This window comes from Epithele typhae (genome assembly GCF_022376455.1).
Source record: "Epithele typhae strain CBS 203.58 chromosome Unknown BXZ73scaffold_110, whole genome shotgun sequence".
Taxonomy (NCBI): domain Eukaryota; kingdom Fungi; phylum Basidiomycota; class Agaricomycetes; order Polyporales; family Epitheliaceae; genus Epithele; species Epithele typhae.
Window position 1 is genome coordinate 16937 of NW_025954301.1, and position 16351 is coordinate 33287.

A 16351-nucleotide genomic window follows, 5' to 3' on the forward strand; every position below is an offset into this window, starting at 1 on the left:
GGGGCTGAACGCGGTACCTTGTCACGGTCGGACGAGGGTACGCGCAGTCTCGGGAGGCGGTACACTGTCAGGGACAAGCGGGATCGAGGTGAGATTGTCGCCGAGCGACGGAGCGCGGGTGCGGGCGCGCTGCGGACGGAATCGCGGGAGATGGGAATCGGGAGGAGATACAGTGGCGATTGCCCGAGAGACGCAATCGCCGACGAGCGCGCGTGTGCCTGGGCGCATCGACGGGAACAACGATGAGCTGTGGGTCCCGCCGTCTGATTGATGGTGCGTGCTGGCCAGGCGTGTCCGACCGCTGTCGCGGCCGAGAGGAGACGCGGAACACCACGGGCCTCGCGAATCGCGGCTGATATATAGGCCTGTCAGCGGAATGAATGCTCGGTCTCGCCCACTCGCCTGCCCACCCGCCCGTACGTCCTCGTTCATTCCCTCCCAAGAGGTGTTTGCTGACGCTTCGACCTGCGCAGGATGTCCCGACACAAGCGCAAGCGTTCCCTCAAGCTCGGGCAGACGCGCAACCCAGCCATCGGATACACGCGGCATACGACGCGCATCCGTGGAGAACTGCGCGAGAAGATCAAGAGGGAACTGGGTGAGTGGCGTTGTCTGCATGCGCACTCGCGCTGACGGTACGCACCGTCTCGCAGTCCGCCTCAGTGAAGACCCGGGGATCGAGATGCGCTGGACGCTAGAGCGGTTTGCGACGCACATCTTCGTCAAGCACCGGCTGCGCCTCGTCGGCTGGCCGCACGGTACCAAGTTTGGCAACCTCAGCAACATCGCGACGAGCTTGAACGCGCTCACCAGCCTCCACCAGCTGTGGGACCGTGGGGACCTGCGTTTCGAGCGGGTGAGTGTCGAGGAGGCGCAGGCGGCGAGGGAAAACTGCAGCCTCGCGGCGCCGACGCCGTTCGTCCTCCCACGGGGATCGCGGGCGGACCGAGGCGAGCGGCGGGATCCAGGCGTAGTCGAGTTTGGGATGTGGCACCGGCGGATGTCGTGTATGATGACAAAGTCGCAGCGGGAGATTACATCGGAGGACGAGGCGGAGGCGGAGCGGCCGTTCGGGAGGGAGGCGTCGAGCGACCCTATAGAGGAGTTTAGCTCGGACGAAGAGGTTTAGAGCACGTTATTACCAGCTTTCAGCGCGGCGTGGAGGAGGCTTAGGACGGTGGTACTGTAATTGAACGTTAATCGCAATCGACGTGGAATAACGAAGTTGGCTTGCGTACCTGGAAGAGTCCTGCGCGTTTGTGCCTGCGCTATCGGAGCTTGGACGGGAGTCAGGAACCATTTTGCAGTGGCTAGCCGCAGCTGACGCCGCCCGTCAGGAGCGGGCCCTGCGCATAAAAGGCGTCAGATGCCACGTCCATGGCCTCCCCTCTCCGCTTCCCCTCTTTCCTCTCTGCTGGCGTCGTTCCTCCCTTCTGCTCCTCGGCCGCGTCCGTCACCCAAAACCGGTACGCACTCACCCTATCCGCGAGCCGCACCAAGGTGGTACCAGGTTCCCGCCGAGACGAGGTTACACGTTGCCGCACATCGGTACGCGGGTGCTGGTATGGGTACACAGATGCTGGTACATGCCGTTTACTCTCTGGCGGTCACGCAGTGCGATGCGGGTGCTGCGGTGGGTGTGAGCACGCTACGCTGCCCGCGTTCTGCTGGCAAGCACACCTTTTGTCTCTTTGTTGCATCTGCACAAGCATCAACGCGTCCGTCCATGGTGTTAGGGCTGCGCACCGAACTCGGAATGCATCGCGCGTGGCGATGCAACTGGTACGTCGGTGTGTGTCAAGCTGGAACAGGCTGACGGATGTCTTTTCATTAGCTCCGGTGCGCACATAGCGAAGGTCGGAAACGGACAAACAGGTGCGTGGGTTCACCACCCTGCGGGGATTTGCCTCGTTCTCTACAGTTGTGCGTTCCCCCGGAACTCATCTGCAATCCGTTCCGAGTGAGCTCAGAGTCGATCTGTGTGCGAGGGTCCCCGCAGAGATCGGGAACACTTCACTCACCTGTTGCCGCGCGTGGGCGTGCGGATGCTAGTGGTCCTGCGGTACGGAAGTGCGCGCTGCTGCCTGCGGTAGGCGTGGTCGTGCTACGTGCCGCCCGTGTTCCGCTGTGAAGCGCGACGGCGTACATGCTTGGCGATGGCAAGAGGTACGTCGCGCTGTCGGAACGGGCTGCTTGTCATCAGCTCCGGTACGAGATGCAACAATACGAACCTACTCACGCGTTTCCTGAATTCAGTCACGTTGGGGCTCAGGATCCTCACCGGTACGAGCTTTACGATCTTGATGTTGCTGCGTGCTAATGTTCTTTCTGTGCGCGGTAGATGCGCGAGGACGATAGGGTCGTCAGCAGCACGCCGAGTGGGTAAGCGGGTGGACGGGCATTCCGGCATCGCGTGCTGCGGTAGTCCATCGGACTGTGGTCTCTAACATCCGTGCCGCAACCACGCCGGCTGCTAGCGTGCGCGCACCAACGGTACGTTCTAATCACGCTGTGAGTGGTCATTGTCCGCTCCAATGAAACACTCTGCTCACCTGCTTCTCGCTTCATATGTACCTTTGCTCCAGACGAGTCACCTGCAGCTCGTTTGCACGTCTCAAACCTGCGTGTCAGTCGCGTTTCTCGGATCGCCCGCACGACTGCCCGCTGTATGTGCGTCAGGATAACGCTGTTCTGCACCGCAAGGCTGACGAGCGTTCACGTATCCAAGCGCAAGAGCCCGGTACGTTCCCCAATGATACGCACTGACGACCCTTTCGTGTACACCTTCCACATACCTGGTACATCGCGGGAGAGCCTTGGGCGTGCCGGGAACAACTTGTTGCGGTCGAATTCATGGTCGATTCGCGGAACGGGTTGGGTGATCTTCATGCCGAAGTGGATGGGCGCATTTGGTGCGTGTTCCGTCTCGTTTTGCAATGCCGGGAACAGCGATGTACGGCCGTGTAATGCACGATATCGTGCGGGGAGCACGGTCCTTCCGGGTTCGTGGTACGACTGCCAGCGTGCGGCGACGCGAAGTCAGTCATCTGGCGCAGTGCGGCTGAGGTACGGCTCTGGAAACTTGCAGCATCAGTTTGAAGGGCGGTTTAGAGTGGGATGGGTGGCGAGGCGCGAGGGGAGACGGACATGGGTAGCGTGTAGTAGCTAGTGGTTCGAATGAAAGCCCAGTTAGACGCCAAAACGCGACGGGCCTGCCAGACGCGTCTCTCGGGCTGTGCTGCCAGCTCTCCCGGTCTCCACAAGCTCCAGCGTACTCTGCACCCACCTCAAGCCCTCAACAGCGTCAATTAGCCCCTCAGCAGCGTCAACGCAGCGTCAACGCAGCGTCAATGAAGCCCTCAATGAAGCCCCCAATACACTCCCATAGTCAGATTTTGCGCTGGTGCAAGCACGGTGCAGCGTCTACGACACCGCGCGTCTGTGTCCGTCTCGCGCTCCTCAACTCGGTTTCGACGGCTCCAGCGGGACCCCTTGGGAACGTCTTTTCAAGATCGGTGTAGGCAACCTTATCATCACCGCGCTCGGTTTCGTGCGCGGCTACTACGTCTCCGTGCTCACCATCGAGTACCTCGGCCGCAAGTGGATCCAAATCCAAGGTTTCCTCCTCGCCGCGCTCTTCTGTAAGCACAAGGGCCTCAGCTGCCTACACGGCGACCTTGCGATGGATGCTGACATCCATCGCGCACAGTGGGCATCCTCGCTGGCCAGTTCCATGAACTGAGCACCCCTGCCTTTATCGTCTGCTTCGCCTTCCTCCAGTTTTTCTTCAACTTTGGTGCCAACACGTACGTATTTCCCCCATTATCCCACCACCCTCTCACTCATCCGACCGAGCCCGGAACGCTAACACCTCTTTCTCCTCCAGGACGACATACGTACGTACCCCACCTCGGCGCAACGCCCCACCCCGCGCACATTCCCAGCTGACCCCGCCCCCTCGCAGTGCTACCCCGCGGAAGTCTTCCCGACCAAGTTCCGCGCGTCCGCGCACGGCATGTCCGCCGCGTGCGGCAAGGCCGGCGCGATCCTCTCCGCGCTCGCCTTCAACTCGCTCTCCAAGCAGATCGGCACCCCCGCCGTGCTCTGGAGTGCGTCCCCCCTTCCTGTCTCCGTAGTACACGGCGCGCGCAGCGTCGCTGACCCACTCGCCGCAGTCTTCTTCGGCTGCTGCATCGCCGGTGCGGGCTTCACGCTCCTCCTGCCCGAGGTCCGCGGGCGCGACCCCGACGTGGTGTACGAAGAGGAGCTCCGCGAGCGCCGCGCGCTGCGTCACGACTGAGATGCGAGAAGCGGGCTCCCAGGGCGCGCGGTGCACCGTCCCGCGGCTTCCCTGCCAGTACGCACGTGGCGGTCGAGGCCTCAGCGTGCCCCGCATTGTCGAGCCACCAAGGGCTGTCCTCCACCTCCCCCCGCGCCATCGGACTAGGCTCTCACGAGTCCGAAATGAATGGCTACATATGTTCATAAACAGCAATAGTGGTACATCATGGCATCCTTACACAGCGACATACGTACAAAACGCCCCCCGGGACGGAACTGGACTGAACTGGACTATACTGGTACACACCGCGCGCCTCCCGGCGGTCGACGGTATCCAAGAGCGCGGCTGCTACGGACGCATCGTACACCCTCCCTCCCAAAAAGTACAAGCACACATGTCTGGCGATGCGGCGGGAAAGCACGAGCAGGCTCCGGGGGACTAGTACTCGGCGATGGGGATGATCTTGCCCGTGTTGTAGAACGAAGGCCGGGTCTTGCGGCGGCCGAGCATCGCGACCTCGCTGCTGTCGAAGAACGAGTAGCCGGCTGGGGAAAGCGGGTCAGCCGGACGTCGCGACATACAACCAGAGTGGCAGAAAAGAAAAAAGACGCACGCATCATGTCGTCGTACGCCTCGCCTTCGCCCGAGGCGTCTTCCCGGCCGTGGAGGCCGTTGATGGGCCGCCCGGTCTTCGAGTCGCGGAGGACGCCGGCGTGGTCGATGAACGGCTCCGCGCGCTGGTTGGCGGCGAGGTGCAGCTGGATGAGGATGCGCTGGATGTCGAGCAGGTATCCCTGGAGGGTGTCCAGGAAGCGGCGGGTCTGGAGGTGCTTCGAGGACGCGCATCTGTGAACGAACAAACACGTCGTCAGCCACCACCGCCCGGAGGGGGGAAAGCGAACGCACACTGAGATCCCCTCGTCCTTGATGATGTACCCGATCCCGTAGCCGTCCGCGGCGACGGGCCCGAAGCCGAACAGGCGCAGCGCCGGGTTCCCGCAGTTCGAGGTGGACAGGATCGAGCGGTTGAGGACGAGCCAGCCGTTGTCGGTGAAGACCGCGGGGAGCGCGACCTTCTCGCGCTCGCCGCTCGACGCGGAGCTCGCCGGGCTCGTCGGCCGCCCCTCCTCCTCGGCCGCGGCCTCGCGCGCCGCGGCCTCGCGCTCGCGCTGGAGCAGGCAGTAGAGCGCGTACAGGTGCCTGCGCGGGCGGTCAGCCGGGGACGCGCGAGCCTGGGAGAGAGCGGGAGACGCACCGGTCCTGCCCGAGGCCCTTGCTGCACTCCTTCGTGAGCTCGACCTGGCCCTGGCACGCCTTGCGGAGGGACGCGACCTTGTGCTGGTTCGGCGCCTCGGAGAAGAAGGTGCGGATGAAGTCGACGGTGTGCGGCTGCACGGTCCGGATCGCCTCCGTGCGCCCGTGGAGGAAGGCCTTGGTCATCGCGGGCTCGTACGTGCACTCGGTGCGGCCGTAGAGGCCGTAGTACGCCGCCTGGAAGGCCATCTGCACGAACGCGTCGGGCGAGAAGCCGTTCGCGGTGATGAAGTTCTTGCCGTACGCCTTGAACTCGAGCGCCTGGCAGTCGTTCTGGCAGATGAGGTCCGACAGGCGCGTCTCGGCGAAGCGGATCCCGGCGCGCAGCTCGGGGTAGAGCGTCCACTCGAGCTTCTTGGGGGCGGTGTCGATGATGGAGGCGGGGTGGGCGGGCGCGGAGTGTCCGCGTGGGGGGCGGTAGGAGCGGGCGTAGGGAGAGAGCTGGGCGTGGAAGAGGGTGGGCGCGGAGGGGTTGATGGAACGCGCGAGGAGCATGAGGCCTTCTGTGAAGATGTCCGCAGCGAACCGGAGGACCGTATGACCGTCGACTCCGGTGTGTTCGAAGTTGATACCGGCGGCCCCGTCGGCGCAGACGATGATTTGAAGCTGCATGATGACTGAGCACACTACGCAAAGATAATTGCTAAAAGAGACGCACCTTATCATACCACCGGTTCGTACAGGTACCTATCTGGGTACTGCCCTTGAGGTCGTACGTCCCACAGAGGAAGTTGTCGCACAGCTGCGCCAGGTTCTCCGGAGCCGCGTCGTCTAGGCACACGACGAACAGCGCATTATCCACGACCTCGAGACACGACTCGTTGTTGCGGTTGCTGATGAGGGCTTTCCGCAGGCTCGACCAGATCTTCCGGTTCTCTGTCGAGAGCACTCCTATGGCGTTGCGCGCAACCTGTTACATGCCCAATATTACGTAGAATGGCAAGCCGCGGAAGGCGAACGGAATGTATTCTTAGCGCCTCGCTCGTGCGGGGAGAAGGGAAGTGCGCACCTCGTGGATTGGCAGCTGATCGGCGTCAGACACAATCGCCTGCAGGTTCCGGAGGATCTCACGCTCGGTGAGTAGCGGCCGGTTCTCGGCGTCGAGGACGTCGAACCAATCTGGGCGAGAGGAAACGTGGACATGTCAGCGTTCGTGGTCCGCGAGGCATGTCCGGGAAGTGCGGAGTTAGACGACCCAATGGGAGGGAGAAGTGCAACGCAGACCGGGGTCATATAGACTCGGCGTGGGAGTGGAAGCGGAAGCGGAGCGGGGGAGAGAGAAGGAGAGAAGGAGAGACGCACAGAACTGGCCGCGGCGGAGGACGATGATGTGCCTCGACTCCGGGTGGGTCTCCATCTTGCAGCCGCGCTGTCGGTGCCCCACATGTCAGAGTTACGGCCAGGCAGGCATTGGGCCAGACGGCGTACCTCGGTGGGAATGCGGGCGGTGCCGAAGAGGCGCAAGTACTGGTCCATGTCGAGCGGGGCGCCACGCACGGTGTCGGGCTGGAGCATCCCCGCGCGGAGGTCATGGATGAAGCCGAGGGAGGAGACGATGAGAGACGAGGCGCGAGGGAGCTGTTGGCCGCGATCGGGGGTTGGATCGTTCCTACGGGAGAAGGGAAGGGAGTGAGCGACTGCACTGTATAGCCCGATCTTGCGCATCTCGGAACTTGGTTTCCGAAGGTGACAGAGTGAATGCGGGGTAGAGAGCGCCGTGGGGTGGGATAGATGCGAGGAGGGCAGAAGACTCACTCAAGCCCAAAGAACGGATTGAGAGCAAGGACCACGGGGTCGGAGTGCGAGAGGTATGATTCGTACCTGCCGAGGAGTAAGTCGGAGGAGCAGGGGACACACAACCGAAATGAACTCACCAGAACTCTTCGATGTAGCTGATCGTGGACAACCGCGAGTGAGCGAAAGAAGGCGGGGACCGAGGGAGTGGAAACACGCACCTTGCCTTGTCCTTCGCATACTCCTTCAGTTTCTCTTGTATGCGCGGGCCTTCGTTGTGCAGGAACTCCTCGACCGCACGCTTCGTATCCTCATGTTCTCGCTTGTCTTGCAGACCTTCGAGCGCGCGGAGGTATCGTCGGCACGTCTCTTCGAGTGACGGTATGGGGAGTTTTGGGAGTTCGCCTTGGCGGGCGAACGTCCGTGATTCAGGCGGGTCCGCCGTGAACGTCGTAAGGTGTCCGATCGTTGGTAGTCTCGACGCGCGAGGGAGGAAGAGGATCAGGAACGGAGACGAGCGGGGGGGTCATGTGGATGGGCCGAGGTGAAGGTGGGATGGAGTGGCAAACGGCACTTATGACGGAGGAGCGAGCTTTCAGAGCCTTCGGCCGGATGACGGCACGTCCGTGCGCGTCCCAGAGCGCGGGGAAGCGCGGGGTCGCCCATTCGCTCTCTGAAGGCACAGCCGCTGCCCGCTATCCCCCAGATCGTGCGAGATCGGGACCGGCTCCATTCCGACGTCCAGACGGGTGCTGACGCGCTGACGATGCGCACACGAGCTGCCTTCGCCGTGCCCGTGCCGAGCTCGACCGCATACAGCCAGACGCATACACCGACCTCCGCCAGGCGCATATAGCCACCTCCGACCGCCAGCGAAGCCCGTCTCGAGCCGTCCGCTCGGCCTTCGTCCCTTCCGTCCGCCCTCTCGCCCGCCGTCTTTCTCCCTGTGCACGCGAAAACGCCCCGTCAGTGACGAAAACACCCGGGCTGCAGCAGTCCGACGCACCTCGTTCTCGCCCCGTACCCAGCCCGCACCCACCCTCACACACTCACGACCTCTGCGCGGCCGACACAGTGACGAACACGGGCCTCTCATGCTGGGACGAGCCCTCCCGAGCGTGTGCTTATGTACCTCCTCCCTCCCTCCCCCAGCTCTTTCTCTCCGCGCACGCCCCTGCCCGCTCCTGCCATCGCCATGACAAAACTGACCTCCCTCACTCGCACAGGAACCCGAACATGTCCACTGCCTGCGCGTACCTTGACCGTGGGTCTCGCCCGCAAGTTTGCTTCAACCACGGATACCGGCCAAGCTGCTCCTCCGCTCCTCCGCTCCACCGCTGTGCACGGTGACTGACATCGCTAAACGGGCTGCAGGACGTGCTTGAGCCCCACAGGCTCGGTAGCGACGTCGACGGCGACGTCCTGCCCACACTCTCGCGCCCTGCCCGACACCCACCTGTTCAAGCGGCCGCCGCCCCGTCATCATCCATGTGTCGTCTTTGCTCGTCCGCACCAATGACGCGCAGCCCGTCGCGCCTGATGCTGCCAATCCTCTGCTCATCGCATGGACCGCGCCCGTGGCCCAGCCCTCAGCGCGATATCCACCAGCACTCTACCCACCGTGGCCCTGCCTGCAGAACACACTAACATGCCTCCGCGGTGGTGGCTATATGCGCGTGTTCTCGATCAGGAACCTGTGCGGGCTCGTAAAATGTCGATGACGCTTCCCTGCAGGTGGTACCCACGGACTCGGAACGTACCGTGTCAACCATCTGCCCAGCAGCCGCACCCAATTAACGGTACCATACACGGCCGTCATGCAGAACAGAATCGCCATCCGACCTTGCTCGCACGACTTGACAACCGATCCTCGTCTGTCACTTGACACGCCGTGGCCGCCCGTGCGGCCTGTCGCAACACTAGTCCCGGTGCGTGATTTTGGTTAGGGGAGATTCGAAACTCCGTCTCTGGAGCGCGTCGTAGGCGCTTTGTGTCGTCCACGAGCTGACGTCTTGCGTGCGGACAGGCTTGTCCCGCGTGCCGTCGCCGTCAGCACCAATTCGCGCAGCAGTTGTCGCTGAAGACACCGAACGGCTCCGTGTAAGCCAGCGATTCGATTGCAACGCGCCGCGCGCCGCGGTTGTGTTCACAGCACGCGTGCACGGTACGCGTTCAAACGACCACTAGCAAGTTGGGAGCCGGCGCACCGACAACCACGCCTTCGAGTCCGGCCCCTCACCGTCTCGGCACCGCAAGCCGCACAAACGTCTGCCACCACACCTGGCCTCTCGATAGTCATGTCGTCCACCTCATCCTCGTCCCCAGTCACTTCCGCACCGAGTGCACGCTCAGCACACACGTCAACGCCGCGGCGGATCAGGCTCCCTGGGGACGACACCTAGATGCTGGCACTGGGTGCCGTTGAGTGGTATGCGGCAAGGAATCGAGACGTGTTGGCGCTGTGTGCAGTTGCGCACTTTGAAGTTCTACTCTGGGACTTGGGCGATGAGCTGTTGGCTTTGATCGGCGAGACCATGGGACGCATGTGCGGTCGGCGGACTGCTGCAGTATGTCATTGCGGCTCGCGGTGCGTGACCGCGTCGTTGCAGCGCGGCTGCGTGGCGTACCGCTGTGCTTCCAGCTGCGTCAGTGCACCCCACGACGTGTCGGCCCTGTTTACGTCCGCCTGGTGAGTTGTTTTGCACCGTCCCCGACGTTCCCAGTCACCTATGCGAACTGTCAGTGGTTTCCCACAGGTCTTCGCGTCGCGCTAACGCCGCAGGGAAGTTCCTTGCTGCAGCACGACCCGTATCGCCATGCTGCAGCTTAAGCGGTCCACCATACTTGCATGATCACCCCGTGAGTGCAGCGCCGCTCAATGTCACAGCGGAGGCGTTACAGAGCGGGGTGTTCTGCGCCCCCGGAACGTAATACACTCCTTTGCAGTGTGCTTGGGTACGAGTCTGGCCGGAGGAAACATGCACGCGCGAGCGCGTCGCTCCACTGAAAATGGACGCGGTACGTGGCTTGTGTTGATAGGACGTGGGCTGATCGTCCACTCAGATGCACTGGCTGACTTTGCTGAGAGGAATGACCGCCGTCCTCCGCTCACGCCGTTTAGGAGCACGACAGCGGCTACCTTGTCGTGGCAGCAACAGGGTTGAGAGCAGGGTCAGAACCAATGTCCGCCGACTTCACGCGCGTGTAGCGGGCTCTAAGAAGTTGTGCCTGCACCATCCCGTGAACACATCGCCGCTCAACGCCACGGTGGAGGTGTCACAGAACAGGATGTTCTACGTCCTCGTAACGCACTATATTTCTTTGTGGTGTGCTCAGGTGCAAGTGCGGCTGGAAGAAACGGCACGAATGGCTGCCGGAATGAACATGGATTGGCACGCGCGAGCACCGAAAATGTTCCCGGTAGCGAGGGTCTCACAGACGGTGTACATGCGGTACGTGGCCTGTGTTGATAGGACCTGTGCTGAGCGTCCACTCGGCTGACCCTGCTGAGAGGAACAAGCGTCCTCCATGTGCGGTTTAGACGGGTACCTTGCGGCGGAACGCGGACAGCAACAAGGTTAAGGACAGGGTCAGAACCGATGCCCGCCTTCGCGCGCCTTCACGCGGCGCGCAGCGGGCTCTGAGAAGTTGTGCCTGCACTGGCACTCCATTTAGCAAACTGCACGCGACACGTGTCGTCAGCCCGTGGGTCACGATACACATCCGATGCCGTGTTCACGCTCATCGGGCGGCAGCATGCATTCTGCGTGGGATTTCCCATCAACCTACAAGCTCGCTCGGACGCCCCATACATCCACTCCACCGCTTTTTCGTGTGGCCCCATGCGTCCGTCCAGGTCACAGCTGCGAGGAGTCGTGCCTGCGACCTCGATCGTGTGTTCACGCAGTGGCAAGCGTGCGCTGCGATGCCGGCAGCCGCGCCGTGTGTCATGTTGAACGGCATTCAACTAGAACAGGCGAAATTAGACCGGCCGTCATGGAGTGGTTCTGGAGGAGGACAAATGCGCACTCAGATTGCCGCCACAAACACGACCTGAGTGTCACCTGTCTGCCAGACACCGGCTTGCAAATGATCCAGGGAACTCGGCGTGTTCGAAGCTAGTGGTATGCTCGCCGAGCGGTGTAGTTCAGCGCTGGAGCACTCGTTCAGGGTGAGAGGACCAGGCGAAATGTACTGTTCCCGGCGAGAGCCTGACGGTTCCTGAGAGGAACCGCTGACTGGGCATTGAAACGGGTGCGTATGATTACCCGCTCTGACTACTGATCACAGGACGGCCAATTCGCTTGAGCAGGCACTCGTATCGGAGCCCGGCCATTCCAAGTGTAGGCTGAGAGGCGAACGGCGACCTCGAGCAAATCAAGAGGTCAGTGAATGGAACAGAGTGTCATGATGTTCACGCTCACCGAAGCGGTGACAGGTGCGGGACGCCGCCGCAAAAGCCAAAGACGCGATATGAGCGACTGATGGACCACTGGCGCAGGCATGAACCCTGGTCATCGTGGCTGCCAGCGCACCGCCCGCATTGCCAGGCGGTACCAACACTGTCAGCACGAAATGTCTGTCAGTTGCGAGCGAAAAAACACGCGCCTGGTCACGGGTCACTGACGTGTTGGCGAGAATGAGAAAAGGGAGTAGGTACGACAAGGACGATGTCGGGACACGTACCACGTAATCCGGGGCTGAACGCGGTACCTTGTCACGGTCGGACGAGGGTACGCGCAGTCTCGGGAGGCGGTACACTGTCAGGGACAAGCGGGATCGAGGTGAGATTGTCGCCGAGCGACGGAGCGCGCGCGCGCTGCAGACGGAATCGCGGGAGATGGGAATCGGGAGGAGATACAGTGGCGATTGCCCAAGAGACGCAATCGCCGACGAGCGCGCGTGTGCCTGGGCGCATCGACGGGAACAACGATGAGCTGTGGGTCCCGCCGTCTGATTGATGGCGTGTGCTGGCCAGGCGTGTCCGACCGCTGTCGCGGCCGAGAGGAGACGCGGAACACCACGGGCCTCGCGAATCGCGGCTGATATATAGGCCTGTCAGCGGAATGAATGCTCGGTCTCGCCCACTCGCCTGCCCACCCGCCCGTACGTCCTCGTTCATTCCCTCCCAAGAGGTGTTTGCTGACGCTTCGACCTGCGCAGGATGTCCCGACACAAGCGCAAGCGTTCCCTCAAGCTCGGGCAGACGCGCAACCCAGCCATCGGATACACGCGGCATACGACGCGCATCCGCGGAGAACTGCGCGAGAAGATCAAGAGGGAACTGGGTGAGTGGCGTTGTCTGCATGCGCACTCGCGCTGACGGTACGCACCGTCTCGCAGTCCGCCTCAGTGAAGACCCGGGGATCGAGATGCGCTGGACGCTAGAGCGGTTTGCGACGCACATCTTCGTCAAGCACCGGCTGCGCCTCGTCGGCTGGCCGCACGGTACCAAGTTTGGCAACCTCAGCAACATCGCGACGAGCTTGAACGCGCTCACCAGCCTCCACCAGCTGTGGGACCGCGGGGACCTGCGTTTCGAGCGGGTGAGTGTCGAGGAGGCGCAGGCGGCGAGGGAAAACTGCAGCCTCGCGGCGCCGACGCCGTTCGTCCTCCCACGGGGATCGCGGGCGGACCGAGGCGAGCGGCGGGATCCGGGTGTAGTCGAGTTTGGGATGTGGCACCGGCGGATGTCGTGTATGATGACAAAGTCGCAGCGGGAGATTACATCGGAGGACGAGGCGGAGGCGGAGCGGCCGTTCGGGAGGGAGGCGTCGAGCGACCCTATAGAGGAGTTCAGCTCGGACGAAGAGGTTTAGAGCACGTTATTACCAGCTTTCGGCGCGACACGGCAGAGGCTTGGGAAGGTGGTACTGTAATTGAACGTTAATCTCAATCAACGCGAAATAACAAAGTCAGCTTGCGTACCTGGAAGAGTCCTGCGCGTTTGTGCCTGCGCTATCGGAGCTTGGACGGGAGTCAGGAACCATTTTGCAGTGGCTAGCCGCAGCTGACGCCGCCCGTCAGGAGCGGGCCCTGCGCATAAAAGGCGTCAGATGCCACGTCCATGGCCTCCCCTCTCCGCTTCCCCTCTTTCCTCTCTGCTGGCGTCGTTCCTCCCTTCTGCTCCTCGGCCGCGTCCGTCACCCAAAACCGGTACGCACTCACCCTATCCGCGAGCCGCACCAAGGTGGTACCAGGTTCCCGCTGAGACGAGGTCACACGTTGCCGCACATCGGTACGCGGGTGCTGGTATGGGTACACAGATGCTGGTACGTGCCGTTTACTCTCTGGCGGTCACGCAGTGCGATGCGGGTGCTGCGGTGGGTGTGAGCACGCTACGCTGCCCGCGTTCTGCTGGCAAGCACACCTTTTGTCTCTTTGTTGCATCTGCACAAGTATCAACGCGTCCGTCCACGGTGTTAGGGCTGCGCACCGAACTCGGAATGCATCGCGCGTGGCGATACAACTGGTACGTCGGTGTGTGTCAAGCTGGAACAGGCTGACGGATGTCTTTTCATTAGCTCCGGTGCGCACATAGCGAAGGTCGGAAACGGACAAACAGGTGCGTGGGTTCACCACCCTGCGGGGATTTGCCTCGTTCTCTACAGTTGTGCTTTCCCCCGGAACTCATCTGCAATCCGTTCCAAGTGAGCTCAGAGTCGATCTGTGTGCGAGGGTCCCCGCAGAGATCGGGAACACTTCACTCACCTGTTGCCGCGCGTGGGCGTGCGGATGCTAGTGGTCCTGCGGTACGGAAGTGCGCGCTGCGGTAGGCGTGGTCGTGCTACGTGCCGCCCGTGTTCCGCTGTCAAGCGCGACGACGTACATGCTTGGCGATGGCAAGAGGTACGTCGCGCTGTCGGAACGGGCTGCTTGTCATCAGCTCCGGTACGAGATGCAACAATACGAACCTACTCACGCGTTTCCTGAATTCAGTCACGTTGGGGCTCAGGATCCTCACCGGTACGAGCTTTACGATCTTGATGTTGCTGCGTGCTAATGTTCTTTCTGTGCGCGGTAGATGCGCGAGGACGATAGGGTCGTCAGCAGCACGCCGAGTGGGTAAGCGGGTGGACGGGCATTCCGGCATCGCGTGCTGCGGTAGTCCATCGGACTGTGGTCTCTAACATCCGTGCCGCAACCACGCCGGCTGCTAGCGTGCGCGCACCAACGGTACGTTCTAATCACGCTGTGAGTGGTCATTGTCCGCTCCAATGAAACACTCTGCTCACCTGCTTCTCGCTTCATATGTACCTTTGCTCCAGACGAGTCACCTGCAGCTCGTTTGCACGTCTCAAACCTGCGTGTCAGTCGCGTTTCTCGGATCGCCCGCACGACTGCCCGCTGTATGTGCGTCAGGATAACGCTGTTCTGCACCGCAAGGCTGACGAGCGTTCACGTATCCAAGCGCAAGAGCCCGGTACGTTCCCCAATGATACGCACTGACGACCCTTTCGTGTACACCTTCCACGTACCTGGTACATCGCGGGAGAGCCTTGGGCGTGCCGGGAACAACTTGTTGCGGTGAATTCATGGTCGATTCGCGGAACGGGTTGGGTGATCTTCATGCCGAAGTGGATGGGCGCATTTGGTGCGTGTTCCGTCTCGTTTTGCAATGCCGGGAACAGCGATGTACGGCCGTGTAATGCACGATATCGTGCGGGGAGCACGGTCCTTCCGGGTTCGTGGTACGACTGCCAGCGTGCGGCGACGCGAAGTCAGTCATCTGGCGCAGTGCGGCTGAGGTACGGCTCTGGAAACTTGCAGCATCAGTTTGAAGGGCGGTTTAGAGTGGGATGGGTGGCGAGGCGCGAGGGGAGACGGACATGGGTAGCGTGTAGTAGCTAGTGGTTCGAATGAAAGCCCAGTTAGACGCCAAAACGCGACGGGCCTGCCAGACGCGTCTCTCGGGCTGTGCTGCCAGCTCTCCCGGTCTCCACAAGCTCCAGCGTACTCTGCACCCACCTCAAGCCCTCAACAGCGTCAATTAGCCCCTCAGCAGCCCTCAACGGCGTCATTTAAGCCCTCAATACACTCCCATAGTCAGATTTTGCGCTGGTGCAAGCACGGTGCAGCGTCTACGACACCGCGCGTCTGTGTCCGTCTTGCGCTCCTCAACTCGGTTTCGACGGCTCCAGCGGGACCCCTTGGGAACGTCTCTTCAAGATCGGTGTGGGCAGCCTCATCATCACCGCGCTCGGTTTCGTGCCCGGCTACTACGTCTCCGTGCTCACCATCGAGTACCTCGGCCGCAAGTGGATCCAAATCCAAGGTTTCCTCCTCGCCGCGCTCTTCTGTAAGCACAAGGGCTTCGGCAGCCTACACGGCGATCTTTCGATGGACGCTAACATCCATCGCGCACAGTGGGTATCCTCGCCGGCCAGTTCCATGAACTGAGCACCCCTTCCTTTATCGTCTGCTTCGCCTTCCTCCAGTTCTTCTTCAACTTCGGTGCCAACACGTGCGTGCCGTTTCTCTCCCCATACTTCCATTTCCACCGCCCTCCCACTCATCCCGCCGAGCCCAGAACGCTAACACCTCTTTCTCCTCCAGGACGACATACGTACGTACCCCGCCTCGGCGCAGCGCCCCACCCCGCACACATTCCCCACTGACCCCGCCCCCTCGCAGTGCTACCCCGCGGAAGTCTTCCCGACCAAGTTCCGCGCGTCCGCGCACGGCATGTCCGCCGCGTGCGGCAAGGCCGGCGCGATCGTCTCCGCGCTCGCCTTCAACTCGCTCTCCAAGCAGATCGGCACCCCCGCCGTGCTCTGGAGTGCGTCCCCCCTTCCTGTCTCCGTAGTACACGGCGCGCGCAGCGTCGCTGACCCACTCGCCGCAGTCTTCTTCGGCTGCTGCATCGCCGGTGCGGGCTTCACGCTCCTCCTGCCCGAGGTCCGCGGGCGCGACCCCGACGTGGTGTACGAAGAGGAGCTCCGCGAGCGCCGCGCGCTGCGTCACGACTGAGATGCGAGAAGCGGGCTCCCAGGGCGCGCGGTGCACCGTCCCGCGGCTTCC

At 62.2% G+C, this 16351-nt stretch overlaps 5 protein-coding genes across 5 annotated transcripts; 4 read left to right on the plus strand and 1 right to left on the minus strand.

Annotated features, from left to right (window-relative positions):
* Positions 1-474: 474 nt before the first annotated feature.
* On the plus strand, positions 475-1129 carry BXZ73DRAFT_82309 (uncharacterized protein; the record flags this gene model as incomplete). The annotated part of the gene is made up of 2 exons (XM_048023673.1): positions 475-598; positions 654-1129. The coding sequence occupies 2 exons, from the start codon at positions 475-477 to the stop codon at positions 1127-1129; spliced, it is 600 nt and encodes a 199-aa protein (XP_047871861.1).
* Positions 1130-3711: 2582 nt separating this feature from the next.
* On the plus strand, positions 3712-4300 carry BXZ73DRAFT_56249 (uncharacterized protein; the record flags this gene model as incomplete). The annotated part of the gene is made up of 3 exons (XM_048021452.1): positions 3712-3810; positions 3965-4109; positions 4176-4300. Coding segments are annotated over 3 exons (369 nt in total), but the record flags the coding sequence as incomplete, so codon positions are not given.
* A 420-nt stretch (positions 4301-4720) lies between these two features.
* Positions 4721-8182, minus strand: BXZ73DRAFT_107421 (acyltransferase ChoActase/COT/CPT; the record flags this gene model as incomplete). Its single annotated transcript, XM_048016892.1, has 12 exons — positions 4721-4827; positions 4896-5128; positions 5189-5482; positions 5538-6202; positions 6255-6506; positions 6606-6715; positions 6899-6965; positions 7025-7205; positions 7352-7417; positions 7471-7488; positions 7552-7806; positions 8088-8182. 12 exons carry the CDS (start codon positions 8180-8182, stop codon positions 4721-4723), a joined length of 2343 nt encoding a protein of 780 aa, XP_047871863.1.
* Positions 8183-12494: 4312 nt separating this feature from the next.
* Positions 12495-13149, plus strand: BXZ73DRAFT_82311 (uncharacterized protein; the record flags this gene model as incomplete). Its single annotated transcript, XM_048023674.1, has 2 exons — positions 12495-12618; positions 12674-13149. The coding sequence occupies 2 exons, from the start codon at positions 12495-12497 to the stop codon at positions 13147-13149; spliced, it is 600 nt and encodes a 199-aa protein (XP_047871864.1).
* Positions 13150-15699: 2550 nt separating this feature from the next.
* BXZ73DRAFT_56252 (uncharacterized protein) lies at positions 15700-16300 on the plus strand (the record flags this gene model as incomplete). Its single annotated transcript, XM_048021454.1, has 3 exons — positions 15700-15798; positions 15965-16109; positions 16176-16300. Coding segments are annotated over 3 exons (369 nt in total), but the record flags the coding sequence as incomplete, so codon positions are not given.
* Positions 16301-16351: the final 51 nt, after the last annotated feature.